The 27,960-nt window shown below is 39.6% G+C and overlaps 1 protein-coding gene across 1 annotated transcript; it reads left to right on the top strand.

The window, feature by feature from the left end:
- Positions 1–162: 162 nt before the first annotated feature.
- On the top strand, positions 163–27,960 carry LOC111237471 (5-hydroxytryptamine receptor 4-like). Its single transcript, XM_022766582.1, has 6 exons — positions 163–238; positions 1,218–1,397; positions 2,245–2,445; positions 2,837–2,990; positions 4,426–5,090; positions 27,743–27,960. The coding sequence occupies exons 1-6, from the start codon at positions 216–218 to the stop codon at positions 27,834–27,836; spliced, it is 1,317 nt and encodes a 438-aa protein (XP_022622303.1). The 5' UTR covers positions 163–215; the 3' UTR covers positions 27,837–27,960.

Raw genomic sequence — 27,960 nt, 5'->3', positions numbered from 1 at the left:
TGGCTTCTATTTTCAGGAAAATGCAGACTTATTGTGCGAGCCAGGACAGTTACATCGAATGTGTGTGTGTGTGTGTGTGCGTGTGTGTGTGTGTGTGTGTGTGTGTGTGTGTGTGTGTGTGTGTGTGTGTGTGTGTGTGTGTGTGGAGAGAGGGCGAGACAGAGCATGGGGTGATGAGGACTCTCCTCTTCTGATCTCAATGCAGATGACCAGTGATGGCCACAGCATCACCTCAACAGTAAGTCACAAATTCAAGCTTTTAAGAAAAACTCCTAACTCATCCTAAATTATCAACAGTAAATCCAGTTCTGTCAAATTTCTAAAAAATATGAATCTGATTTCAGCCTACAATACAATAGGACTTGTCTTATATCATTTAAAGTAGTAACTGCTACTGACACTGAGTGTGACTTTCTAATTAATTATAGAAGCCGAGTTGTACGGACGCACACTACGTAATCACAGTGTCTGGTTCTGTTCCACTCTGTTCGGCCCTTTGTTGAATGTCACCCACCACTTTCATGCTCTTTGTTTCCTGCAGATCTTATGCTGTGATGATCTTATGTATGCAGTTATCTACTACCATGTGTGACTACTGACACACTGAGAGTGAGATGAGATGATAAGTACAGAGCTGTAGCATAAAAAGTAGTGGAGTAAAGGAGTGGGAATCAGCTGGCCTGGTTCTCATCACAGTTCAACAAAACACCTGCCAACACTTCTGAAGCTCATTAATAGACACGCTGCATCTTGTTTGTTTAAGTCATACACAAACAGAAATGTAAAAATGATAACTTGTAGTTTTAGGAGAAGCTAGGCTAGCTGTTTCCCCCTGCTGCCCAGCCGTATGCTAAGCTAGGCTAATCACCTCCTGGCTTCCTCTCTGTATGTAATGCACAGCCATGAGATGGTATGAATTTTCTAATTTAAGTCTTGGAAAGAAAGCAAATAAAGATGTTGTTTGAGGAGGAGGGTGGGCTGGATCATGATAACACAGCCTGTGTCTCTTACCAACAGTCAGCACGGATTTCTTTTAACCATGCAGGCAATATTCTCTAATCGTAACCAACTAGTTTTAATTGCCTAAACCTAACCCTAACTTAACCATAAGTGACAGATCAGAAAATTATTGTTATTGATATATTACCAATATATATTAGGAGTTTCAAACTGCTGAAATTGCTGTGTTTTTCTTTGTATTTGTTTTTGTATTGTAGTTTGTTGGATGACACAATAAACACAGGACAACCCCAACAACAGGAACAACAGCAGCAAGAAGAATTCCTGAGCTCACTGGAGACGATTGCTCTCACCATCTTCCTCTCCATCATTATTATCATGACGGTGTTTGGCAATCTGCTGGTAATGGTGGCCCTCTGCAAGGACAGACATCTACGGTGAGCCTGTGGTCTATTTGCCACAATGGTCCATTCTGGCTTGAACAAAAAAAACAATAAAATCCAAACCTATACAAAACACACCCAGACTCAAGGTTCTCCCTATCTACTTTGACAAAAAGCAACTACCTGTTCACTGCCATGAAATACCTATCTTAAGCAAAGTGAAAGTCTGTCCAAACCTGCTTGTATGGTAAGAGACAAATCTAATAAGTTGTGGTATAGTTTGGAAACTGGTTGACAGTAAAGTCAGTTGTGACCCGATGAGAACAGCAAAAACAAGGGGCTAATCCAGGACATTGTTTTGTTCCTGCAAGGCATTCTGGGAGAAAGTGTTCAAAAATGCCATTTGAATCAATAATTTAAAAAAAAAGCTAATGCTCTAACAATAAAACTGACGTGATGTTTTTTTTTGTTTAAAAAATAGATAAATAAATAAATATGTTGTGTCAATAATTTTACTTGGTTATCAAAGCAGTTTACAAGGTACCTTGACTTAAATATGTCAGTTGTTTGAGTTCTTTTTCTTTAGCAAATTAAAGTAAATCTGGACACGTGTCTGTTGTTTCCTATTTCTGCAAAGTCATACTGACAGTTGTGACAGCAGATTGATTGGCAGCAGCTTTAAAGTTTAGAGATGCCAGCCCATTAAAGTCAAGTGAGATATGATGGCACAGTAAAACATACAGTACACCGTGAACCGATTTTACCAGTGACTTTTATGGATAATTTCTCAATTCTAACTTCTTTCCTCTCTGTCCTCTCCTGTCCTGTCCTGTCCTGTCCTCTCCTCTCCTCTCCTCTCCTCTTCTCTCCTCTCCTGTTCTGTCCTGTCCTCTCCTCTCAGGAAGAAGAAGACCAACTACTTCATTGTGTCGCTGGCGTTTGCTGACTTGCTGGTTGCGCTGGTTGTGATGCCCTTTGCTGCGATTGAGTTGACAACCGGCCAGTGGGGGTACGGAGAGATCTTCTGCCTCGTCCGAACGTCTCTGGACGTCCTGTTAACGACAGCATCCATCCTGCACCTCTGCTGCATTGCACTGGACAGGTTTGTGTGTGGGTGTGTCTGAGTGACTGAGAGAGAGATGATGACAGGGATTTGAACCTCATTTTTGGCCTTAGTTAACTTACCTTTCAGTCAGAGATGCACGTCAGACTCTGAGATACAAAACTTAAGACTTAAAAACATTGTCAGTCAATCAGAATACAATCCTGTGCCAAAAATAACAAGTATGTACATTTTTATAACCCAATATAACATAGTGTCTCAGCAGCTGTTCTCAGTTGAGCTCAAGCAAGTAAAAAAAAAAAAAGACAAATGACTGAGACTGAAAAAGATCATGATCATGTTTGGTTTTGTGTTTAAAGTATATGGAATATTGCTTCAAAAACTGTACACTGTAGTGTGTGTTTGTATGTCTGTGTTTGCATTATTTCAGGTATTACGCTATCTGCTGCCAGCCTCTGGTCTACAGAAACAAGATGACCCCGGTGAGAGTGGCAGTGATGCTGAGTGGCTGCTGGCTCATCCCCACATTCATCTCCTTCTTACCCATTATGCAAAGCTGGAACGCCATCGGCATCGAGGACATTGTGAGTCCTTAAGATACAGTAATGCCATAAAAAACTGCTGATTGTATTATTATTTTAAGAAAATGATATAACAATCCTAGATCGACAAAATATATAGCATACTTTAACAAAGTGAAGAGTTCATATACCTCCCTCAAACGCATAAGAGAGATGTTCTTTCTGTGAGGGCAAATGCAGCAGAAACCTTTCCAACCTAATATTGTCTGTTTCTAATAATGTTTCCAATCCCTCGAACAATGACACGGTAATGCAGTAATCACAAAACAATTCCAGTCCCTGTGGAGGCTCTCTTGCTGCGAGCAAAGAGAGCACTTGAACAAGCATTTTCTACTGGTTTGGATATGTTGTGGCGTGAGATTATTTCAGAGCTGCCTTGAAATGAGCTGTAGGACTCCCAGAGGCAGACGGGGATAGACGAATTTATTCAGCCATACTTAATGAAATACATGGCTCTTTTTCTCTGTCCTTCAGTCAGGCAGCATCCAAACAACAATCTCTTTTTTTAATAGCTGGCTTGAAGTGATATGTCACAGACAAAATTGCAAAAGACTTGAAATGGCTTATGTCTGCACATTTAGGCCAGGTTTTAGTTTATTTTGTTCGCTATGACTTATGTTTGTCTCTCATCTTTCTTTCAAAAATTTAGAAAATTTCCAATGCACTTTTGCTCTGCTCCAAAAATGAATGGTTTGAAACTGAAACTTCTCACTCCAGCTGTTGCAAAGCCGCAAGAAGTGATTACATAATTGTGACAATAAGGTGTTCAATACTATGGCACATATATGTCTGCTTGGCTTGAACTGAACATAGTGGTGATGGCATAGTGATTTGAAACTGAGGAGTCTCTACTCATCACTTTTCAGCTTGAGGTGCTTCTCTACCTGTCATTCAATTTACTTTGACCTGATCATATTTTCAATTTAGGACAAACATATAGGCAGCTGACCAGATAGGCTCGTATTATTGCTTCTTCCTTTAGCCTAGCTTAGCCACTAGCCTCTCCAAAACTCAGAAATATGCCTACTAACACTTCTAATGCTTTCTAATGAGCACATTTTTGTTTGTTTAATCCATACACACACTCAAAGGTAAAAATATCTTTGAGCATGTACTGCAAGGCTAGCTGTTTCCCCTTGCTTACAGTCACTATGTTAAGATAGGTTAATGTCCCTCTGATTCCTTTTTTGAGCTCACGCTTAACAACTCTGACTCTGGGAAAGAAAGGCATTTCCAAAAATGAACTATTTATTTCCTTAACTTAAAGTCTTTGATTGAGAGTGATGAAATCCAGTTGTATACAAGTTGCACTGAGAATCTAAATGTCTAATTCTGACCTTGGTGTATTCTTTGATAGGTAGGTAGGTCAATTTGAGGCATACTTTAAATTATGTACTGTTTGTTCTATTTTTGTGACTGTGTCTCTTCTCCCTTCCAGATTGAGGAGAGGCGAGCTTTGACAGGAGGCTCCAACGACACAAGCTGCGTGTTTCTGGTCAACCAGCCTTACGCCCTGATCTGTTCTGCAGTGGCTTTTTACGTCCCATTGGCCCTCATGGTCCTGGCCTACCAGCGTATCTATGTCACTGCCATGACCCACGTGCGGCAGATTGAGACGCTGCAGCGTGCTGGCTCTGCTCCCGTTACTGGGACGGCTCCTGTCATCACTGTGAGGTCCTCCACTTCCTCAGATCCTTCGGAGCACTACCATCTTAGGACAACAATGGGTTCCTCCTCTTCAGAGCAGGCTCCTATAGCGAACAGCCGCATGCGTGTTGAGACTAAGGCGGCAAAGACACTGGCGGTTATAATGGGTTGTTTCTGCCTGTGCTGGGCGCCGTTCTTCATCACCAATGTGGTGGACCCATTCATTCATTACTCAGTGCCCTGGCAGCTGTGGACAGCCTGGCTGTGGCTTGGGTACATTAACTCAGGGTTGAACCCCTTCCTGTATGCCTTTCTGAACCGGGCATTTCGGAGGGCGTTTCTGGTGATCCTCTGCTGTGATGATGAGCGATACGCACGGCAGGGGAGCTGCTCCTATAGACAAACCCATAGAGCGTGTTCTGCTGCGTCAGTCAACGGGACGTCTATGGCACTGAGGTAAACACACGGTTAAGTCACATTTACACCAGTTTCTTGCTTTCTTCTTCATTCAAAGCAATTGATTTTCATGGTTTGTGTCTTTTGGGTTTGGCACACTCACAGGTAAAGTTGATCCTTTGGCTTTGCATAGTTGGCCAGTAGAAAAAGTATTTTGCAGTATTACACTGTGACTACAACATATTTATTATCTGCAACGGATCTGTGATCACATCATTTGTTGCAATGAGCACAGAATGTGAGTACAGAGTGTGTATGTGTGTTTTGTCTCGCTGTCCTCTCTGTTAAAAGTCTATCAGAGAAGAAATCAAGGCCTCAGGCAGGAAACCAGGCTCATTTGTCTCTTACTGCAAAGAGAGATGTACACCACCTTCCTATCAGGGTCAACTGTGCGCAAGTGTTATCTCTTTTCTTTGTATTTTGATTTTCTGTGGTGCACTTCACTGTAAAATTGAGAAGAAGACAATAGATTTGACCCTTATCTGTGTCTTTGTCTGCCAGTTTAACAACACTTTGTTTTGTTGCAGCAATTTCAAATTTAGACCAGTTGGTCCAAAGAGCTGCTCCGTTGCTCAGTAAATTCAGAATTTTCAAAGGGTCATTATTGTAACCATGGGATTGCATTTACAAATCAATACAACAATGGACTGCACAGATTACGTTAGATTAGATTACTGCCTTATTCAAGACATTTTAAATAATAGAAATAATTTGCTGTAGATCATACTGTAGACTGGTGGCACATCAATACCAATAGCAGCAAGAGAAAATGTCATGGCGTGGTGCAACCATCATCTTATTTGAATTGAAATATTTTTAATATAGGCCATGTGTCATACCCAATGTGTAAATAATAGATGTGAGTATGCTGTTGCTCCTCTAGAAATGAATGTTAATTGTCTTAGCCACTGTGGTGCTCTGCAAGTGGAACATGTCCTGGACTCAGACTTGAAAAATGAATGAATTTCATAGTTGAATCAGTTATTCAATTTTGGTGCTAGTGAACTCATACATGTTATGGATATGAGGTCTGCTCGTGAGCTGTGTTATATACTTTTCTCTCTGTCTTATCGCCTAGTAGGAAATATGACGTAAGATATGTACAGTAATAAGGAACAGCTGTAGCTGGATGAAGAAATAAATCAACACAGACAATATAACTGGATATTTAGTTAAGCAATTTAGATAGCCTTCTAATTATGAGTAGAGACTTGAACCTCAAGTCTAACTTATATTAAACTTTTATTGTGTTGATTAATATAGAAATACATTTCGTGGTAGTGTGCAATTTTCTTAGCCAAGCTAGCAATTTGGCTTTAGCAATAGCAATGTCAGTCTGTTAGTCCACTGCTCCGGTCCAAACAGCTATAAACTGTCATTAGATTTTGTACAGACATTCTACTTCCCCACATGATGAATAACCGTGTTTTATCACTTTCAAAAAACATTGACATTCCCAAAAACTGTATCCTGTGGTTCATGCTAATAACAAGTGTTAGCATGCTAACACACTAAAACATGTTGAACATTTTCTGGTTAACATCTGATTATATACTTGATACTATTCCATTATTATCCATTATTATCCCTCACTTTATTGCGTCTGTATTTATTGCCTTTGTAAAGCCATCGGAAAAAGAACTGACACCTCCACTTACAAAATCCTTGTTAGCTTGACATTGAACCTTCCTGTTACAGCTATGAGTCATCTTAGTTCATTTGTACATGTAATAGGGAGTTGTTTTTTGAGCCTACAGTCATCTGAGGTGTTTAGTGGTATATTTAATGAAAAAATAATGTATAATATCATGTAATAGTCCAGTCTTTAAAAAAGATTTTTGTTACAGCAGAGTGTCTGTTGACGTTAATGGAGGTGATTTAGTTGACGTCTGTGTTTGTGCTCTCAGCTCCTTTGAGTGGGGAGGATGATGGAGGAGGTGACCTGCTTGTGTCTGTACTGTTTAACTTTAACACAAATACTTCACTGCCGGAGAGAAACAAAGGCAATCACACACACACTTACACACACACACACACACACACACACACACACAGACACACACACACACACACACACACACACACATACACACACACATACAGACATACACACAGCTGACAAGATAATACATAGAAAGTATGTATAAGCTGAGGCATGTGAGTGAAACCGTTTGATATCATGTAATTGTCTTATGCCCATATACATGACTCTCCATGTACTGTATATGCAAAAACACACACACAGGCTTTTATGCTAATGTGCATCATTCATTAGCTGTTACTTAGTACTTAGTGATTTCTACTAAGCTAGTAGTTATTCTCTCATTGCTCTATGGTGCTATTTTAATGTGTGCCTGTGTGTGTCTGTAGTTCGTAGAAAAGACATTGACCCGATATCAGTGCTCCAGTCATACTGGTTTTGTTGTAATGTGTGAAAAGCCTGTGTGTGAAGGAAACAGAAAGGCAAACAGTGTTAACTCCAATCTGGTGTCCTCTCTTAAAATCTTTCAGACAGAAAACAGACTCAGACAATCAGATTGCATCCGACAGGAGACTGGAAACTGAAATTACTGGAGGAATCCTGTCGAATTATTTTGTCAGAGAGCTCTAGGCATTTAGGCACTGTCTGTGGGCAGATGGTGTATGTGTTTGTGTTTCTCTGCTGTGTTTTTTTTTTTTTTTAAGTTACAAACAAGTGTCTTCTGTCTTTTCTTTACTTTTGTGTGTATGTGTTTGTTTGCATAAATCAGTCAATTGAAGCTGATGGTTTTTTATAACAATCATTCTTTGCCTGTAGTTAAATTGCATATACTTTACAATGCATTGCACAGTTTTCAAAAGTATATCTCCGCCAGTTTTCTCATATTGTAATCTGTGGTGGTTGGTGCCACTATTTTTTATTTTCTTTGCTGTAGCTTGAAAGGGTTATTTGTCCTCTTTGGTCATCAAAGTCTTCTAGTTTCTACTGAAGCCTGGCTACAGGTAATTAATATTAGTTTCTCCCTCATTTTCAACAAGTATTGTGACAGAGGAGGATTTCCACTCTGAAAAATTGGATTATGTGGCTCCCCTAATGACTTTTGTATTAATGGTGTTTAAGATTTTTTCTTTTCACTTTTGACTACAATCTGGAAATCTTTGTTAGGTTTCAAGTTTTTGCGAGCTGATTTTACTGAAAGATGATACATTTCACAGGTTTTTCAATTAAAAAAAAATCATTGTGCATTCTCACTCTGCCTACAACGTATGGTCATGGAAAAAACAGCATTAATATGATCTTTAAACATTATGAAAATCCTGAGGCCATTCTCCTGAGTGGTCCTAACAACACCACACACACACACACACACACACATACACACACACACACACACACACACACACACACACACACACACACAGGTACACAGCTCCAGCAGTGGATAGTAGACACTTGTTTGTGATTAGAGTAATAACAAAGACCTTTTGTTGTGCCCACTGGTAGAGAAAGTAGAGAAGGCATCTGGACTATCTAAAACAGGTTGAAGCTGTTGAGTAAATACAGTCATACTGTCCCTTGTGTCCTTGTGTTTCTCCAGTCAGAAGATGCTGTCCAACTTTGTTTTACAGTGTTTTAGTCTTTGTTCACTGTTGGTACTCTGATAGCGCACAGTTGCTTTGAAGTTTTTCTTCTCGGGGCACATTGAATCTGACAAACCGACCAACTGATGGTCAAGGGTTGTTTCATATTGCCAATCTGACAGTGGGAGATATGGACAACAGTAAACCTTGGTTGTGTTAAGCTTGTATTTATGTTTAGTTTTAGGTTATTCAACTAGGTGGTCCTTTTTGAGCTTAAACAATGCAGACTGTAAAGATTTGATTCCCCCAATTGCACCTTTAATAACCTAATTAAGAACAGGTGTTGCATAGTTGCCACAACTGGTATTAGTCAGATTAAACTAGTAAAAAAAAACCCTCAGTTGTTTCCAATACCATTTTTTCCTTCCCAATACTGATTCCGATACCTGAGCTTTTGTATCAGCCGATACGGAGTACCAATCCGATACCGATGCATTAAAAAATTTAATGACAGCTGTATACTATTAACCCTGTATGGATAGGATAGGATTGTTGTCATTGCCACCAAGGCCTCAAATGTGCTAACCCTCGTCCGGCCGCTTCCCACTTTGCCACAGTGTGCGCTGAAGGTCACAGTCTGATGACACCAACACAACCACATCATCTGCAAAGAGCAGAGGCTCAATTCTGAAATTCCCTAATTGATATAAACGGAGTGAACAAAATAATAGAAACACCTGTCAATATAACACAACAGCACCACAAGCAGCAAAATGATCATAAATGAATCAACACCTCTCTAAAACAGTTTAAAATATTCCCACAGTGCTGACTTGAATGTGCCCAGGAAGGTCTGCAATCTCATCAACCTCATCTTGAGCCAATTAAACTTGCTCACTGTTCCATCTTCCAGTATTGCAATATGAGATCGTGGATGTTTGTATCATGGTTTGGATCTTGTTTTCAGAATTGCTATACCCCTAGTACCGTGACCACTTAGCGTCATATTTAGCATACAGACACGAGAGTGGAATTAATCTTCTCATCTGACGCTCGGCAAGTAAGTGACCAAATGTTGCAGTTTTCCTTTAACTGCTTGTTTTTTATTCCTCTATCTTTATCTGGTGCTAAATGTCACACGTAGACATCAAGCTCATGATAAATTTACTGCTGTCCTTTAAGATAATACTGAGGCAAAGACCAGACTGAAGACAAATACCTTCGTATTTGACAAAAAACACAGAAGTACAATGACTGATTCTGTTGGTGGTTAGAACTCTGCACTGTAAGTGCTGTATATTTGATTTTTCTACAGTAATAACCCAGTCATATGGAACAATGATTTTTTTTACACATTTACAAGTTTAATCTCTCCTTTGATTTTCTTTAGTTTCTCTGTGATTATCTGCAATCTTTGTCATCTTTACCTATTTCCAAGCAGCTGACATCAGTAGTTTGAGTTTGAAAATTAAAGCATGGAATGATTTTAACAAGAGAGAAATATGTAATGTAAGGCTTAATATATAAAATCTATATAGTTAAAGTGCTAGTATGAAAACTTGTTCCCCACAAGAGTCAGGTGTCTGGTGAGAAAAATAACAAGGTACAACTCAGAATTTCAAACCATTCCTGTAACAGTTAATCAGGTTCAGGTTGATCTGTCCTGAGTTCACCTTCAGCTCTGCGTTGAGATCACAAATCCTGTTACATACAGCCAAGTAGTGGCCACTGTTATCAGCCGTGTACAATCAATGTGGTTGTTATGCGATTCAACTATCTGGCATCAATGCCAAAGAAAAGCACAGGTGTTAATGGATCTGAAACCAGTAGCACTTGCAATCTCTGCGGTGGTGGGTGGCTCCTCGGTTCAAGCAAGTGCTGCATAGCTCGACCGATGTATGAATCTCTGCTGTTTTTCCATTCTGAATGTTTCTGTTTTGATTATTGAGATAAGATGAAAGGTTCAGCTCCATGTTGGGAAATTAGGTCAGTGTATAAAGATCCAGCATGGGAAGAAGATAAGTGAGCAATGCTACTGAAATACTAAAATGAGAAAACCAATAACCCATTAAACACATTGTAACTCATTTTTGGGTTGTATTAAAAGGGGACAGTTAAAACAGATGCATAATGTCTCAGTGATTATATCATAGTGATGCCATCAGGGCTGTGTCAGTTTGGGTTTAACAGAAAAGGTGTGGAGTTTGGAAGATGCAGGTGTTTGCCAGGCAGGGAGGGTCTAACAAGAAGATGCAACCAAGTTACATTATAGGAAATGTAGGAACCAGGGTTTCAGGAGCTTTGCCCATACCATGGATTAAATTAATCGTATGTTGGCCTCTGCAGCTTTGATTTTGTCTATTATATTTTTTATGCCTCCATGCCAGTGACAGCTGTGGCCAGAGGCATTATGTTTTCAGCTCCATCTGTCTCATTCTCGTGAATGCAGTATCTCAGTAACGTCTTGAGGGAATTCATTTGAGAGAAAGTTGGTACAAACATTCACATTGACTCAAGCATTAACTGATCAGATTTTAAGGGTGAAAGGTCAAAAGTCAAAGTCACTGTGACCTCACAAAACATTCACATGCTACATTAACTGCAACTGGACTGGTTTGGCAGAGACATACAATTCTAGTTTTTATCTGTTCTCACAAGTTTCAGTGGAGTACACTAATTTTAGATCACGTGATTAATAAGAGACAGAGCTGTTTTAAGTCAAATCCTCATAAGCAAAGGGCAGGTCAACTTTAAGTATTTCAAGACTTTAATTCTTAGTCATTAAAATGATACATTCTTTAACACAAGCGGAGTTATATAGATCTGTCCATCTGGGTTGAGGATGCATGGTTTCATTGTGAACGATGACCTGTCACTCATCCGAAGAGTTTGACGCTATTCAGTGTCAAAATCATGAAAAACTGAGCCATGGTGATCGACTGTGGCCGTAGAGGCTGTAACATGTTCTGCAGGTGTTTGAATGTATGAATGAGAAGCAGGCCAGTGGCAGAGGAGAGCAGGCTTTATCAACCACAGACTTAGTTTAGACAGACAGGCTGGATAGTGTAAACACTTCTGTATGAGATTTATTATGAGACCTGTATGATTTATTATTGTTTGATTGAAACCTAAAATTCTCCAGCTGCTCCTCTCTGTTCTCTCTCCTCGTCTTTTTTATTTCCTCAGAAGATTTTTTATCTTTTGTTTCTTTAATTTTTTTTTTGTTAGACATTGGTGTGAAATGTTTATCTTGTCTAGTCTGCTACTTGCCATGTTTTACTTTCTCTCTCTTTATCATTTTTTAAATTTTTTTATTTTTTTTTTACCATTTTTGCCAAATTGAGAAAATGGAGTGTGTCTCTTCTGGTCACTGTCTCACCAGGGTGTCCCTGCCTTTCTTAAATAACAAGAATAATGTTGATTATCATATTTACAGGCTAACGAAAGGAAGGAAAGTGGGAGATTAAAACATGAGAAACTGTCACATCTAAATTACAATGAATAAGCAACATAATCAAAATGTCAAAACCCAGACTGTTGTCCTGATTGCTTCCTGTTCCATTTGTGTGGAGGACATTAGCTGCCTCTTCCTCCTCAGTTTTTGACTTTGTTTGGATTTTCTGAACTCATCTGTGATTGTAAATGAAACTCATCTCTCCCTCAGTCTCTCCATCCATCTCTGGCTTCGCTCTACTCTATGATTGAAACACAGTTTCCTTGGTGACAAATTGGACCACAGAATGGACCCACCTGGCCAAGTCAGCTCTTTGAAATTCAATTAAGGCAGTCTATTTTCTGAGAGGGACAAAGGGCTTGTTTTGTTTGTTTCTTTTTTTTTTTAAATATGATTTTGGGCACTAATGACCTTCTGGGTGAAGACTCAGGCTCCGTATTTACTGTAGTCAGCCTTTAAACAAAGGCTGGATTCGTTTAAAAGTGATTTTATGATACATTATCCCACTCAGTGCTATAGTGACATGGATTGCCACTATGAATGTCCTGACAAATGAAAAAAGGAAAGAATGAAAAAACTAACAGATATAGTGAAACACATTAGTACAGGATGAAGTGCATTTAGGCCTTTTTCATGGAAAACATTTTGAGCAGGAAAAGGAAAGTTTAGATAATAAAATCGATGGATGAATTCTATTTCTATTCTATTGTTTCAGTATGCCAGATGTAGCCATTGTTAGTGTTATTAGAGTACACAAACAAGCAGTAGCATCAGGAATGTGGAGAATGGAGATACAGGGTTTTGTCAGGACTGACAGATGGAAAAGGGAGTGCAAACAGGTTACTTTAAATTAAGGAGCAGTCACCCGCGCTGATCGACGGTCTTAAGGATATTTAAAACTAAGCAGTCATTCACAATGTGGAGTGACCAAGCACCAATCTAAGAAATGCAACAGCACAGTATATTACAGACAACACTTACGATCACAGGGAACAGGCAGTCAGTAAAAATAATTTCCTGGTGCACTGCTGATTGTTTGATAGCAGCCTTGAAACCCAGAGCGACTGCAGGGAGAGGCAGTCCTTTTTTTTTTTTTTTTTTAACTTAAAGCCTCAAATCAGCACATTTTATTATTTTATTATTATTTTGTTTGACTGTATGTAGTGAGATACTGTAAAATCCATTTTGCTCCATCATGTATTAAAGAGACTTGGACTCTCATTTGCATGTATTAAGAAAAGATAGGAAATAGAGAATATTCCTAAGAACAAATAAGCATGGTGAAGTCAGTTAGTCGGTCCGTTGCTTTGCATTCAGCCATCTTTTTGATTTAGAGCTAGAAAGATTTTTTTTGACAATGGCCCGACTGCCATAAAAATCCTAAAGGCTTAAATTTTCATTTGCACACAACAAACACAAAATGTCAAATGGGCAGTATGCCAAGAAATGTATTGTACACTTTCATGTATTGGAAAAACACAGTTAAGAATTATGAAAAATAAGGAACATACCGGAGTTGATAAGGAAACAAAAAGGAAGGTGTGCAACACCCTGTCATGAGCAAATTACTTATATTTGATTTCACAGACTTATCCAAAGAAACTGATCCAAATCTTCTGTAGTACTTCACCTCAGATGACTGTCGGCCTGACGGAGAGATACCGCTAGAAAACAACAATGAGCAGGAAAATAAGCCCTAACTTCAATTTCAGCGTTGAAACTTTACAATAGAACTTTGCATCAGATCTCTTGCCAGGCTTCTGATGGGGCTTCAGAGCACTTACACTATCACAGTTTCCCATCATTCTGTGAGCACACTCAATCTCTATTCTAAATTGCTAAAGCTCGTTTACAGCATATCTTTCCCAGCTCATGTCAGAAACAACAAAAGATCACACCAGTAAAATGTCCAAACGATTCTGAAAGTGTCTGGGGTTTTTGTTTTTTTTTTTTTTTGATTTTTTTGGTGCTGTATTTGAAAGAAAATCATGAGTCGTGAGCAGTTTATTTATTGCACAGAGCCGAGAGTGGAAACTGATAAAAATTCATTTTATTTCTGCTTGACTTGAGCATGAGTGCCGGCTGCCAATCACTTGTTAGTATCAATCTTCTGCTGCTCATAAACCCTTGTCTTTTTTTAATTTTTTTTTTTATTATTACACACTCACATTCTCATTCCTGTCATTTCTGTTGCTGTATGTGTGTGTGTGTGTGTGTGTGGGTGTGTGTGTGTGTGTGTGTGTGACTTCTGTCAGACTCCCGTATGTCACTATGGAGTATATGTTCAACTTTACAAGACTACAATTGAGTTTCAGTGGTGAAGTAGTTGCCAGGAGTCTCTTGTCAATCTTTAACTGCTGACCTTGTTTTAGCTTCAGGTGAATCACATACTTCACATTTCTCAGTTTGCCTGAAAGAGGAGAAAAATGATAGACTCACGTCTCAATTTAAATCTGACAAACGCTGGCAGTGAGCATGTACATTGTGCAGAGCTGATATTAAATTTTCTCAGGCATTCTTAGGAATTGTTTGTTCATTTGTTTTCATTGTGATGATCATGTGTTTTTACTTTAAAGTCCATCTGCAGTGCAAAGTTCCCCCAAAGGACCAATGAAGATTTAATTCACTTCAATTCAGTTAAGTAGTTTTCCAGGAAACTGTTTGGACGTTGTGTTCTCAGTTAGAGCTTCAGTAGCCTCTCCCTGAATGCCAAACATTAAATATGACTTTACTGCCCCTCATTGCTTGATGAACTAGAAACTGTCTCTCTCTGAGTGAGTGTGTGTGTGTGAGTGTGGAGGATGTCTGGTAGCCCGTTGCTCTGTGTTTTACAGGTTGTAAAATGTACAGTTAGAGAAATGACGGGGAAGACATTCTGAGAGAGAGTGGTAGAAACTCAATCTAAGCAGCAGAGCAGTGAAATAAAAGTCCAAAAATAAGGACACCTAAGAAACAGGATTTAAGGATGTCTGGGACAGCGGCAGAAATTATCCCTGTCAAAAAAAAGACATCTGTAACTAACTGCTGCTTTCACGTCCAGTTGCCATCTTTGTGTGGAATTATGTTTAAATATTATATATGACACTTTTCCTGGCTTTCTCACCAAAAGTTAAGTTTGATTTACTGAGTGGTACCATCGAGAGGTTATTAATGTGCACATTGACAAGGAAGAAATTTGGTCGCATGCAGCCTTTTTAAATTGTTGTTTAAGTGGCATGATGCATATACACATTGTTCGCAGATTTAGTCACTTGTTGCTGCCTGCACAGTTTTCTTTTACAGATTTTGCACTCTGTTTTGTTCACAGAATTTTTTGTGTCAGAGTTGGACAAGCACATGCATGAAAACTGCAGGGTTGCCGCAGGCAGCACAGTCGGTCCACCACTTTGGTCGGGAATGACATGTCTCAACGACCACCAGATTGGATTGCCATGAATTTTAATGCAGACATTAATGCTATGTTACGGTCCGCCTGACATCAATTTCATCACGGAGGGTGTAACTCCAGGATGTGGTGCGGACTTCCGCGTACGGTCCATTTTGTTATGTTACAACTCCGCTACAGGGGTACCAACTGCACATGAGCTGGAAAGCAAACAAGGTCATTGAGTTGGAAGAGAGGTTCTGTGAGGAGGTCACCGCTACCTTCACCTCTACAATTCACCTTTTAAAGAATAAGTACAGCAGACGAAGCAGCGCGTCTGCCTGCATGGATGTCACCATTTTTGATTTCATACGTATTAGTGCACACACGTAGTCATAGAAAATTACCTTCTGCCCATGCATGGAGTATAAATGACTATGTGTCCGTCAAAAAAAGTGAGTCAATTTGCTCAATAATTCCCAATAAGAAGCTTTTGGGCAATCTGTGAAGAACAATCAGGGCCAATGCAGGAGCTAGAGTAATGATTGTACAAGTCAATGAAAAGTTAGGGTGTAGAAGTCCATTATCCAATACATAGTTTTATTTAAGTATGTTGTTTCATTTGCCTAGCCTTACCCAAACATTGGCTATAATTCAGTTGCCACTCACATGTTTTAGCAATAATGTTGACACTTCCCCTTAATGCACAATAATACATAAACATAATTCAAAACATAAAGGTGCAGTATAGCAGAGGTGAGGAGATGCAGTTTGTGGAATGCTTCAGTAGGAAATAAGAAAAGTATTATATACGTGTCTTCAAATTAAGTACACACAAATATTTTTATAGATGACTCGCCATATTTCATGTTAACTTTGATTTTACTTTGACAAAAGTTGTGCCTTATAATTTATATGTCTTGAATGCAACGACAAAGCTGACAGTGACCTGAGATAAAGTCCGACTGAGGGCGAGGCTTATCAGAGTCTCCGTCATGCTTCCTTCATTACCCCACCTCAGTTCAGGGCGCATACACGATTCAACTGATGTTCAAGAAGTTGTTGTTTTGTTAATTTGTTCAGAGAAGTTGGATGGTGTATTTTTGCTGCAGCCTGCCTCTCACGCTGACACACACATTCACATAGCTAAATTTAGCCTCAGCCCTCAATAGTTAGCCGCTGAGCTGAGCCGTGGCTCCGTGCTCCATGCATTAGGCTAAAAAGCACATCAGGAGAGAAAGAGTACTTCGTATTTACTTCCTTCTTCAAGACTCTTAGCTGTCTTTCTGCAGTTTTCTGTGTGCTGTCAGCCCTTAAATGAACCACGCATTTAAATAAGTTTTTTTTTTTATAAATAATTGTTTTGCTTCGAGTGTTTTTCTACTTTTGTGTTTCCTTAGCAACAGCGAGCAGGTAGGAGAAAATAATGAACAATTTTTCTGAACTCTGAACTGGTTCTTCTTCAACTGGGCCACAGATGGATTCCACTCTAATGTACTTGACAGATAAGACAGAATTACATATGACAGCCTCTAATTCTATGTCTTTAGGGGAAAATCTCCATATGTTTGAAGGGAAAATGAAAACTGACACTGATATGACATCTGAAATGTTAAGAGCTAATTGTTGTAATGAAATCATAACTCCATCAGTCTTTTTTTTTTTCTAAAATAGACAGTGGTGTTTCCCAATAATGGTTAACTCAAAATATAGTGTAATAAAGCCTCATTTATTCAGTTATAGCTGCTCTGCTGAGAGTTTTTGCAGACTAAATTTAGATTTTGCAGGTTTGAGGCCTGCAATATTTTTGTGTTTAAGTCTGATTCACAGCCTCTGGAAATGTTTTTGATTTATTGGCTGTTATTTCATCATGTTTCACTCAGATATGAGAGGGCGTGCTGAGTATCTGGCATCTTGCAAAGTGTGCCAAATGCCATTTCATTCTGGCTCTGTCTCCCACATGTAGAGAAGTCTCAAGAATTGGGCACAAAACTGAAAACGAAAGTTAATGTGACAAATTCACACCTCGCTGTGACCTGCAGAAACTTGGGTAGGTTGGGATTCCATCAGAAATGAGTTGCACACCAACCACATGCAGAGAGTGTGAATGTCTGGTGAGACAGGACAATGAAAGATGACGGGCAGCTTGAAGCGAGGTGTCTCCTCTGTGTCCCTGTCAGGTCTGCCATAATCCATCAGCGCTGATGTTCTTCTGCTGCTTTCAAGATAGATTTTGGCTGCAGACAGCTTCCAACTGTTTCAGCTTCTGCCAAAAGATTGAATCTGGACAGTCATGTTTTTCTTGCTTAAGTTATAGCGACTGACAAGGCTGTGTGTTTCTGTGTGAGTGGAATTGTGTGTGTTTGATTGACAAAAAGATAGTGGGGTGTTTTTTTTGTCTGAGGTGTAGAGATCGCCCAGTGGCTCTGCAGTCTTTAGAGCTCGGTCCAACATTTCTGGTACAGCCAGATAAAACTCTGGACTAGGCCGCATGTCGATCACTTTATTTTATTTTAATTGAGTTTTATTAAATAAAAACAGCCGTCACTCATGGGTGATTAGCGATTAGATTTCTGAATCAATGAGACAGACTGATGGAATATGAGCTGGAGGCAATGCACACATGCACACACATATAAACTTCCATTTCCACTTAAACCTTCAAAAAATACATTTGTATATTTCTTACTATAAACATATATAAGCAGAAATATACAATTGCCGACCATTTCTGAAGGGTTTCAGATTGATTTCCTTATTTTAAAACAGCCAAAAGTTGTGTCCCAATTCAGGGACCGTCGTTGACAACGTCCCCCGAAGGATGCAGCTTTTCTTAGCAGTCGTAGATCTCGAAGGCCGAACAGAAATGAAACGAGCTGGTACACAGAGTATTTGCATCACCAGCTGTGCTGCCTTTTTACCATTGCTTTGCAAAACTCCTGGCTCCTGTTGTCTAGCAATCTTGACAATGCATAACTTTTTTTCACAAAAACTTGAGGTTTTAAGGCTCGTGGCTTTTAACTGTTGCACCATTTGCTGTTGAACTGGGCTGAAACTCAAATGTTTCATTTAAAAGTGTAATCCTTGGGCTCTCTGTCGGTGTCGTTTGCTTTCATTACCGGCGTGCAATGAACCGAGGGATACGTTGGGCCACGAAGGATCCTTCATTGCCCAAGAAAAGAAGGCTGCATTTCTCAGCTGCATTCAAAGGAGCCTTTGAAATGGGACAGACAACTCGCGCTTCTGCATATTTTAATTATAAATTTTTAGGACAGTTTAGGAGAGTGTGTTGTTCTAACACACCATATCCTGGCCATCATGTCCATCTCATTAAATGCATGTAACACACGTAGTTCATGCTGTGCGATTACTTGCAAACACTGTCCTCTGTTTGTTCACAGAGAAGCTGAGAGAAAAGGAGACATGTGGCCTCATTAGGAGTTATAATTAACAAATACGTTAATAAACACTTATATCTGCTTACAATTACATTATAGTGTGTTATAAACCAGTAATTAAATATTTACATACTATATGTTAAATACAGAGACTTAAAGTAAAGTGTTACCCATGCCTCTACTGCGCTTCGTCTAACCACCTAACCTCACCAGGAAAACAAACCTGCCACTCTAACGCTACATGTTTTCTACTGCAGCTGCTCAAATGTCAACATGCAAGGTCTGAGTCGTTCTCGTTTATCGTGCTTGAATCTAATGCGACTTTGTCCATGCAGGTCTTCACAAGCAGTTCCTGACAAAGAAATAAAGAAAATGTACTTTTAGAAAAACTAAATTGTTTTAACTCTTGGTTTGACAGTAGAAGCCTACCACTCTCTTCACATGAAAATGAATTTATTGAGAAAAACATGCAGGAAGTGGGGAGAAGAAGTAGAAGTGTAATGCATCAAGTTTTGCTCACCGCAGCAAATTAATGGACAAGAATAGAAAACACAGTATAGCCTAAAGTAAACATGTAGGCATCATTGAATGCACCACAGGTGTCCAATGAAGTAAAAAAGTACAAAATCACTGGTACAGGCCTTGAGGCGTTGCTATATTTCACTAAGTCTTGAAATATAGAATTATTTGGAGCTGTTGAAAATAAAAAATGGGCTGAACTCAATTAAATCCTGCTGGGATCACAAGGTCAAAACATGATTCCCTAAAAGCAGGGTCAGAAACGCTGCTGTATTATTTTCACTGCATCAAGTTCACTAATAATTTGCCAGTCACAAGATAAAGTTATGTGTAATTCGTGTACAACACTTCATCAAAGAAACAGTAATGTTAAAATATGCAAATAAGCGACAAACACAAAGACACACACACACACACACACACACACACACACACACACACACACACACACATCATACGTGGTCTAAAACAGAGGCAGCATCTCGCTATCGGGTAGCCCATCTTTGAGCAGGAAGTGAGCTGGTTTAACGTCAGTGGGACGGGGGAGATGGGGCCCAAAACTCAGTCAGATGAAATCATTTTCTGTCTTCTCTGATAAAACAAGCTCTGTTTGGAGAAAGGGAGAGATTTTCTTTGTTTTCTTAAAGCCAGTGCTTGGCATATGATGGGAGTCTGCACAGACACACAGACTGGAGCTGAGTGGTATGGAGAGAATTAATATCATCTATTATAAGAAATCCAATATTGGCATATAGCATAAGCAAAGCCACATTAAATAATTAAAGTGATCCCATCCCAGTGAACTGTGTAGTCATATGAAGTACTATGATTTCAACTTTTTGTTTTCATTTTGTGAGAATGTCAATTAGTACATTATTTTGATTTAGGAATATCATTTCAGCCGAAATATCATTCAGCTCTCGTGCATGGACATGTAACACATGATTATAGAGATCCAGATTGAGATGAGAGAATGCTCAGTTTAACCAGAGTGATAAAATCACAAAGTCAACATGACACCTGACAGTATGATGCTAATGAAAATGACATGTTACATATTTAATGAAGAGATTTAGTGCTCATTATAAGATCTGTTTTGCAGTGATCTCAGCTCACTGCATGACAAAAGATGTCTTTCTTCAAAATGGCTGCACATTCACCATTAGCATCACACCAAAAAGCCACACATGCGACACGGAGGATTTGTTGGCCTAGAAACCTAGTTCGTGCGGATAAAGGAGCCACGGGATACCAGTGTGGCATTTGTGGCTTAGCTGGTGGGTGTCAGAGTTTGTTTTCAAAGGTGCGTTTGTGCAACAGTTTTAACATTGAAGCCCTTCTTTTTGCCACCTGAATGTAATCTTAGTAAAGCTGTGACACCTGTGTGTACATTTGTAACTGGGTGATGAGTATTTTTCATTTTCAGAGAAGCAAAGACACTCAAGTTGAGCGTCTTAGAAACATGATTTGATGTTAGAGGACGACTGAATCTGGCACAAAACCCTCATCATCCTCTGTCACTATCTCTTGAAATGTCAATTTAATGATGGTTTAGCCATGAGGCTTTAGATGTAATAACTGATTGGTATGGACTACAATCATGATTATGAGATTCCCTTGTATCCGTCACAATTGCTGACAGCACAGGTAGGGAGGACCCAAACAGGGACAGGTTGATGCAGTGAAGTTGCGTTAATAGATGAAATAAGACAGGCAGGTCTAGACAACAGGTTACAAAACACAGTCAGGGGACCCATACAAGAAGACAAGGACGCAAAATGAGACAATCCAACAAGGAACTGGTGCCAAAGGCAGGTTTAAATAGTGACTGGGATGATGAAGAAAGTGGCAACAGGTGTGAGAGGGGGCAGGGATGCTCAGGTGATTGCGAATTGGAAACAGGTGAGCGAGTGGAATTGGAGACAGGAGGACAGTCCGGGGACATCTGGTGGGCGGATGGAGAATGGCATGTGTGGAGAGATGAAGGGACAAACATTTGGAATGACATGAGGTTTTGATAGAAATGTCTGCTGCTGAAATTAGATGGACCTGGATGTGAGCATTATGCATGTACTACCAGTAAGAAATTTCAGTGAGGAGGGAGGAGCTGACATTGTTTATAGCAGTGTGAAAGTAAAAAGTAAAAATATGGGTCTATAAAAGCCTGTAATGTATTATTAATCAGTGGCCTGTATTATATCCATAATCTTACATGTCAAAACAAAAACAAATCAAACTAATATCTGGCAGCGTGATACCTTGTAAAATGTCTTTTTCGTTTACCGTGGCTCCTGTTTTATAGCAGGTCAGTTCACGTGCTCCTAAATCAAAGACTAGATCGAAGCAATCATTAACACTCACTTATAGATAATCCAGCAGCAGAACTTTATCACTTGTGCTTGGATTGCAGGTCCCATGTTGCTTCCTTCCACTCTCACTTGATCTGTCCAACATATTTGTCGTACTAGAAACACTGAAGCCTCACTGGCCCAGATTTTAGGGTATGAGGATGAATTCACACCGCTAATAAGCCGATGAATTTCCCTGGAGGACTGGAGTCAGTGCTTCAGTCTGTACTTGTTCTCTTTCTAAGCGTGTGCATGGACACACGGACAACTATTGAAATGAGTGTGAAGAGGGAAAAAAGTAACGGAACAAAAGTAGCAACTAGTTCGACGTTTATCAGGTTGTCTGTTACCCCAAGTGTTCAGACTTGAATTCCCATAATACAGTTGGCAAAGTATATAAAGGTACGGCTTTCCAAGATTTCCAGACAGTAGTTTGTGAAGGAGGAGGTGAAAACCAGCTCCTCCAGTTTTATCTGCCCAAGCAGTCAAGGGATTTCTAACGGCGACCCCCTGGTCATTGTATCGTTCAGGCTAGCGCCGCCATCACATCCCACTGCCCCTCCTCCCCAGTGTTCTTGTGGGAAAACACACCTTATCTTCCTTCCCGATCAGTGCTCCCTCCTCACAACTTCAGCTCGCGAAAAGTGAGGAGATAAGAGTGAAATTTGATTGTTTAATGTCCTCGAAAAGATATTAGCGCAAAATTAAAGGAACACAAAGCTCTCTTCTATCTCGTGCCGATCTCTGTTAAGGTCATGTTACAGATCAGATGATGTTTTCGTGCAAGTGACTTGTGGGACAATGAAGTTGTTTTGTGACCGAGAGGGAGTCAGGGAATTGTAATTGGGAGTGTTGCAGCAAGCGGAAATATGAAAGATATATGTGAAATATACATTGTTGGCAAAGTTTTATTAGATAAGGTTGCTCTGACAATATGTACATTTGTATCATTTCATGGCATGATCTGTATTTAGAATCATTCATTCATCCTATAAGGACTGTTTTGATAAAATTATAAAAAAAATGTATTTCTTATTGATAAAAACACATGGACCAGTCACAACTGTGGTGTTTGGCTTAAAATGGCCATACAATAACATTTTAGGTTCAGGATTTCAGGGGAGGGGATTGAGGGAAATTAAATTCATGTTTAATCATGCTTTAAATTAAAAAAAATAATAAAAAATTGAAATTTTGACTTTTTTGAGCAAAAAACTGTCTCCTCCCCCATTTTCCCATCATAAAACAGCCTGAAACAGTAGAAGCTGTTGACACCACATAGCCAGAAGTTGAGGAAACAGCCAACATACACAAGAAATAAAACAACAAATATAGTTTTCAAATCTCATCTGAAGTGTTAAAATCTGTCTTTCCCCAAAAGAACTAAAATCCTTAAAAGAATGAAATCAAGGAAGCTGAACTTCCTCCTCTCTCACGACCTTTTTCTTAGCATGTAGGTTTGTGTTGTGCCTTTTGATTGACTGCTTCAATTTGTCAGACTGGAATTCAGCCACAGATCATACTAACTGACAGATAACAGCAAACCTGGCAGCATATAGATGCCAGATGCAGTTATGAACAGCAAGCTGAATATACATTATGACTTGTGCTGGGCAATAAAAGCCACTCTGTGTGTCGCCAGTTGAATTCAGTCGCAGTAGGAAGTGTTCAGTTTGTGTTGGTGTAATACAGCTGTCTGAGAGGGCACAGCAAATCAATCAAGGTAAAATGACACTGAACTACATGCTGCTTTGTTTTCCTGTAATTCCCATGTATGTATTTGAATCCAGAACTACTTGTGTACCAAGACGTGATGTAAATACATTGAAGGGCTTTTGCTGAAAACTCCAGATTGTAAATAGTGTCACAAATGACTTTCATATCATGAAAATCTGACAAAGTTTAAAATATCTGTAATTGCTCTCTCCCCTGTGGCTCAGTGCAGGTTCAGTTGCTGCTTATTATCTAAGAATAGAAGCAAACATTTTCCGCATATTTAACTGACTCCCCATGAGACAAATTATTAAAATACTGCAAGATGTTTCTCTCTCTCTCTCTCTCTCTCTCTCTCTCTCTCTCGCTGACCATGCACTGTCACTGTTCTGTACAAGTTTTCTTTGTATAATCATAATGGACAGCTGACACAGCCTCATAAAATGTTTCTCTGCCCACAAAGTGCACAAAATGATGGAAAATCACCACAACGCATGAGCTGCAAGAGAAATCCCTCTCACCTTTTCCTCAGTCTTCAGCCGGACAGTGAAAAAGCAGACAGCGAGACAGATTAGAGGAGACACAGGAGGGAAAGCTGTGTTTGGAGTTAACCACTAAACTCTTTCTGGACAAAGTGTTAGCCCTGCAGTGCCTTCAAACTGATGTTATGAGATTTGATTTAACTTGTGGGAAAGTTCCAACAACCCCCCCCCCCCCCTTTTGTTTTTAAGCTCTGGGAACATTCTCTTATGGGTGGGAAAAAAATAGCAAGTTTTTAATGCTATAGAGGAGGCTTGCCAAATTGGGGCCACACTGCCTGTGGTTAAAAGCTGCTGCACTCAACGTTCAAGAATAGATACTGTACGTGCCATTTATTGGACAAATTTATTTAGTGTGTATGTATTTAAGTGCCGTATATCAGCCGATACGTGTAGTCAAAACATCTGCTCTGGCCTTATGGATAAGATTTAAGGATAACATGTTCCTGTTTTGATTATGAACAGTACCATATATGTACAGAAGGTCCAGCAAAGTGGCCTGTATCTCAACTGAATGTGGATGAATTTGTGGCGATAAGAATTATAAACATCTTTGCTCTATAAGTGGTATATGAGTGTTTCTGTCAAGCTGTAAATTTAAATGTGAATCAGTCTCTGCAAGCGTGGCGTCACAGCCATGGGATCAGACCGGAGAGGGGTTAGAGAGCAGGGTTTTGTTTTACCTGATAAAGAGCAATAGATGAAAAAAACTGTTCTATTGGAGGAGGATCTATTTAAGGATTTCTGCATGACAATCCAATTAAAACAAACTCAATAAACTTCTAATCTCCCTCAAGGCGGCAGGAACAGCTGTTGCTGCTGCTGACTTGAGACTTGAGGTTCCAAAGAGAAGCTGTTGCCACTACTATCGTTTGAGTTTTTCAGACCACTAAGTAACTGGGGTTGGAGAAAGCTTATTCACATAACGCTCATACCTCGTGATTACAGATGTTGAACAGCGTGTAGGTTAGGGATTGTTAGGACTGTCCCTGTTAAACAGCCCAATAAATAATAAACCCTGTATACTTGTGTTTGTGAAAACCAGGACATGGACACATCCGGGTTTATGTTACTTGGATGTGCAAACACGTAAAACAAAAGTGAAAATCAAATTTAGGTTTCGGGTGTGATCTCCACCACTCAGAAGTGTTGTGGCAAAACCAGAGTCACCTCCAAACTGTCTCAAATATCAGCGAACTCAGGTGTGATTCACATTTTTATGGTTTTGTTTAGTCAGCTCAGAGCACTTGAAGGTCAGAGAAAGAGTGAATGTGACACAAAGACGACACTAACGTACGTGAAGCACGAGGTGGGATGCGTTGACTTCTTCCTGTTTCCAACCTTCCTCATTGTCTAGTTGATACTAAAATGCACCAGGATAAAAATGCTGGTCTTCTGTCCTGGTCTCCTGTCCTTTACGACTTTTGTCTTGGTATAAGAACTTTGCACTACCTGCATTGGAACATGTTGCCAGGCTGCAATTACATACTGTGATTCATAAAGGACAGTGTTGTTGCTGGATAGTTGTGGGGAGATTTCTGACCTCAGACCATTGCATGTTTATTTGTAATCCAGTTGCCCGTTTCCCTGAATGTCCTACTTAGTATTTTAGGGTGGTATTGTCTATTAATGAGCCTTCCCATGGCTGATGGATGTTGGGAATCTCATCCATGACTGTGAGACAGACGGAGGGATGGACAGACGTACAGACAGAGAGGCAGAGCTGTGTTTGGACAGTAAACAGACTCCCAGTACAGAAAACACACAAAACAAAGGAGCAGAAGTTTCAGAACATTTCTGTTTATCTTTCCCCCATTGACGCCTCACCCTGGATGTGCTTCTGCGTGGGATTGTGTGTGTGTGTGTGTGTGTATGTGGCCATTGTAGTAAACGGTGTAATAAATACTAGCCAATCACAGGGACTTACCATAAGAGCTCCACCTGGACTTCCCTTCAGGTGTGTGTTTGCTTGTGTTTGTTTCCCAGCAGTCCGTTGCTCCTGAGGTCCTATAGTTTTCACACAGTAGGAAAGATGACAAAATTCCTCCAAAGTAAAAGACTTTTTGACGTAGCATGTGGAGTGTAAATTGGAGCGAATAATAATTTACAGTTTAACCAAAGACACCCTGGTGGAAAGACTCAGTACCCACCATGCCCTCAGTGGAACACTCAAATTGTTTGCAACAGCAAGACTGAAAAACATTTTGGAGTGAATGGGGCTCCTTGTCACAAGTTGTTCTTGCATCTTTGAGGAATTTAGACCTCAGTATTTTAAGGGTTTTGTGAACCTTCCATGTACATTTCTCAAAATTAAGTTGACATGATTTTGCTTTGCTCTAATATGTGTTTGGATGAGGACACAATTTAATTTTATCAGTTTAAAAAGGGACATACCCACTTATTATATCGTCAGACTGTTTTCACAGCTGCATTATGGGTGGTTAAGAGTTGAAACACAAATAAACTCCTGATAGGGTTTGCAAAAAGAACAAGTTTTAGTGCAAAAGGCAGAAAAGCACAAAAACTATGGCACAAAAAAACACTGTTTTTGACTGTTTGACTATTATTTATAAGTTATTCTGTAGTGTGAGTTTTGTAGAAAAATGTGAGCATGAGAACTTGAGTCACTGGAGGTCGGTTTCCAGCTGGTGACATGTTGCTCTTTACCTAGATGTATAGATATTTACAGTGACTGTAACATGTGTGTGTGTGTGTGTGTGTGTGTGCGTGTATGTGTGCGTGTGTGTGTGTGTACTGAGAACAGCTGTCTTTCATGTCACTATTTCTAGGACATATGTTTCTGCAGATGCCACAACATCATGAGCAAACATCCACTTGGATAAATAGATGTTGCAGCTGTTTTCTTGAGCTCAGACTGGTTGGTTGTAAACACACCAGTGAAAATATACTATACACACACTAAATGACTAAATATTTTAATTTTTGCTGTGTTTTTATATTTAAAATTTGTACTTTCAATAAACTATCTCAGCAAAAACAAATTCTCTTTTCTCTAAATTCGACCTTTAAACTATTATCTGCTTGAATCCTTCAGAAAGAGTCATCTTTTTTTGTCCTGTCCTCTCCTCCTCCCTCTTTGCAGAGGACTTTGCCACCAACTTTGAGAAAAATGTCGGCAGTGGTTCCCAGTCACTCTTTCCTCATTTCCCATGCCTCCTTTCTCTTCTATTCTCACTGACCTTCAACAGAAACCGTTCTTCACTTGTTTCTGCTAGCAGAGCTATGGCACAACTATTTGACCTTAACCTTTTCTCCTAACCTTTTTCTCCCCAACACCAATCAGATCTTATTTACTTGATTGTTTGAAACAGGCTTTTTATTATTGTGTATTGCACTTTTTGTATTTTGTATGCCAGTCCTTGTGATAGTCAGCCCATTAGCGTTCCTGACATTGTGACATTACAATTCAAAGTCAGCAGGAAGATCTATAGGTTGACGTAGTCATTGTGTATCCAATAAGTGTGTGATGCCCTGTCCTTTTGTTGTGCTGTGAGATCAGCAAAATCCATTGTTAAGCTTTTTTTTTTTTAAATCAATAAGTCTTTAGAAATAGTGTGTCTGAAACCCAATTTGACATTCTCTCGTTCTGTCTCCGCCTGTAAATACATGAATAATGTGACTATGGTTGTCTCAACATAAGTTTGTTCCAGTGTGGTGCTACATAAATGCAAACTTACTAATTATTTAGTTTAAGACTTCACTAAAGAGTACTTAAGACTTATGTCTCTCTTTCAGATTGTCCTTCCTGCCAAACCGGAGCTACAGCGACAACGGGCGGACGATACTGGCCAACGAGCAGGAGTCCCAGGACTCTCTTGGAACGCTATGAGGAGGACATTACATTGACAGAGCTGTAATATTAAGCATGAGGACCTTTGAGTTCTAAGCCTCTGTGATCTCAACAGTCTGCTGTGATCCAACCTGACTGGTCCGTTTATGAGGATGTTGTCTTA

The sequence above is a fragment of the Seriola dumerili genome, unplaced genomic scaffold (genome assembly GCF_002260705.1).
Source record: "Seriola dumerili isolate Sdu_G_001 unplaced genomic scaffold, Sdu_1.0 BDQW01000874.1, whole genome shotgun sequence".
NCBI classification, from domain to species: domain Eukaryota; kingdom Metazoa; phylum Chordata; class Actinopteri; order Carangiformes; family Carangidae; genus Seriola; species Seriola dumerili.
This window is presented reverse-complemented; position numbering and strand designations above follow the sequence as displayed.

Bases quoted from the DNA above. Each gene is read 5' to 3' on its own strand.
- LOC111237471 (XM_022766582.1), top strand. From the start codon at position 216: ATGGCCACAGCATCACCTCAACA. The intron at 2,991-4,425 runs GTGAGTCCTTAA...TCTCCCTTCCAG, and splicing joins CCATCGGCATCGAGGACATT to ATTGAGGAGAGGCGAGCTTT. The intron at 5,091-27,742 runs GTAAACACACGG...TCTCTCTTTCAG, and splicing joins GGGACGTCTATGGCACTGAG to ATTGTCCTTCCTGCCAAACC.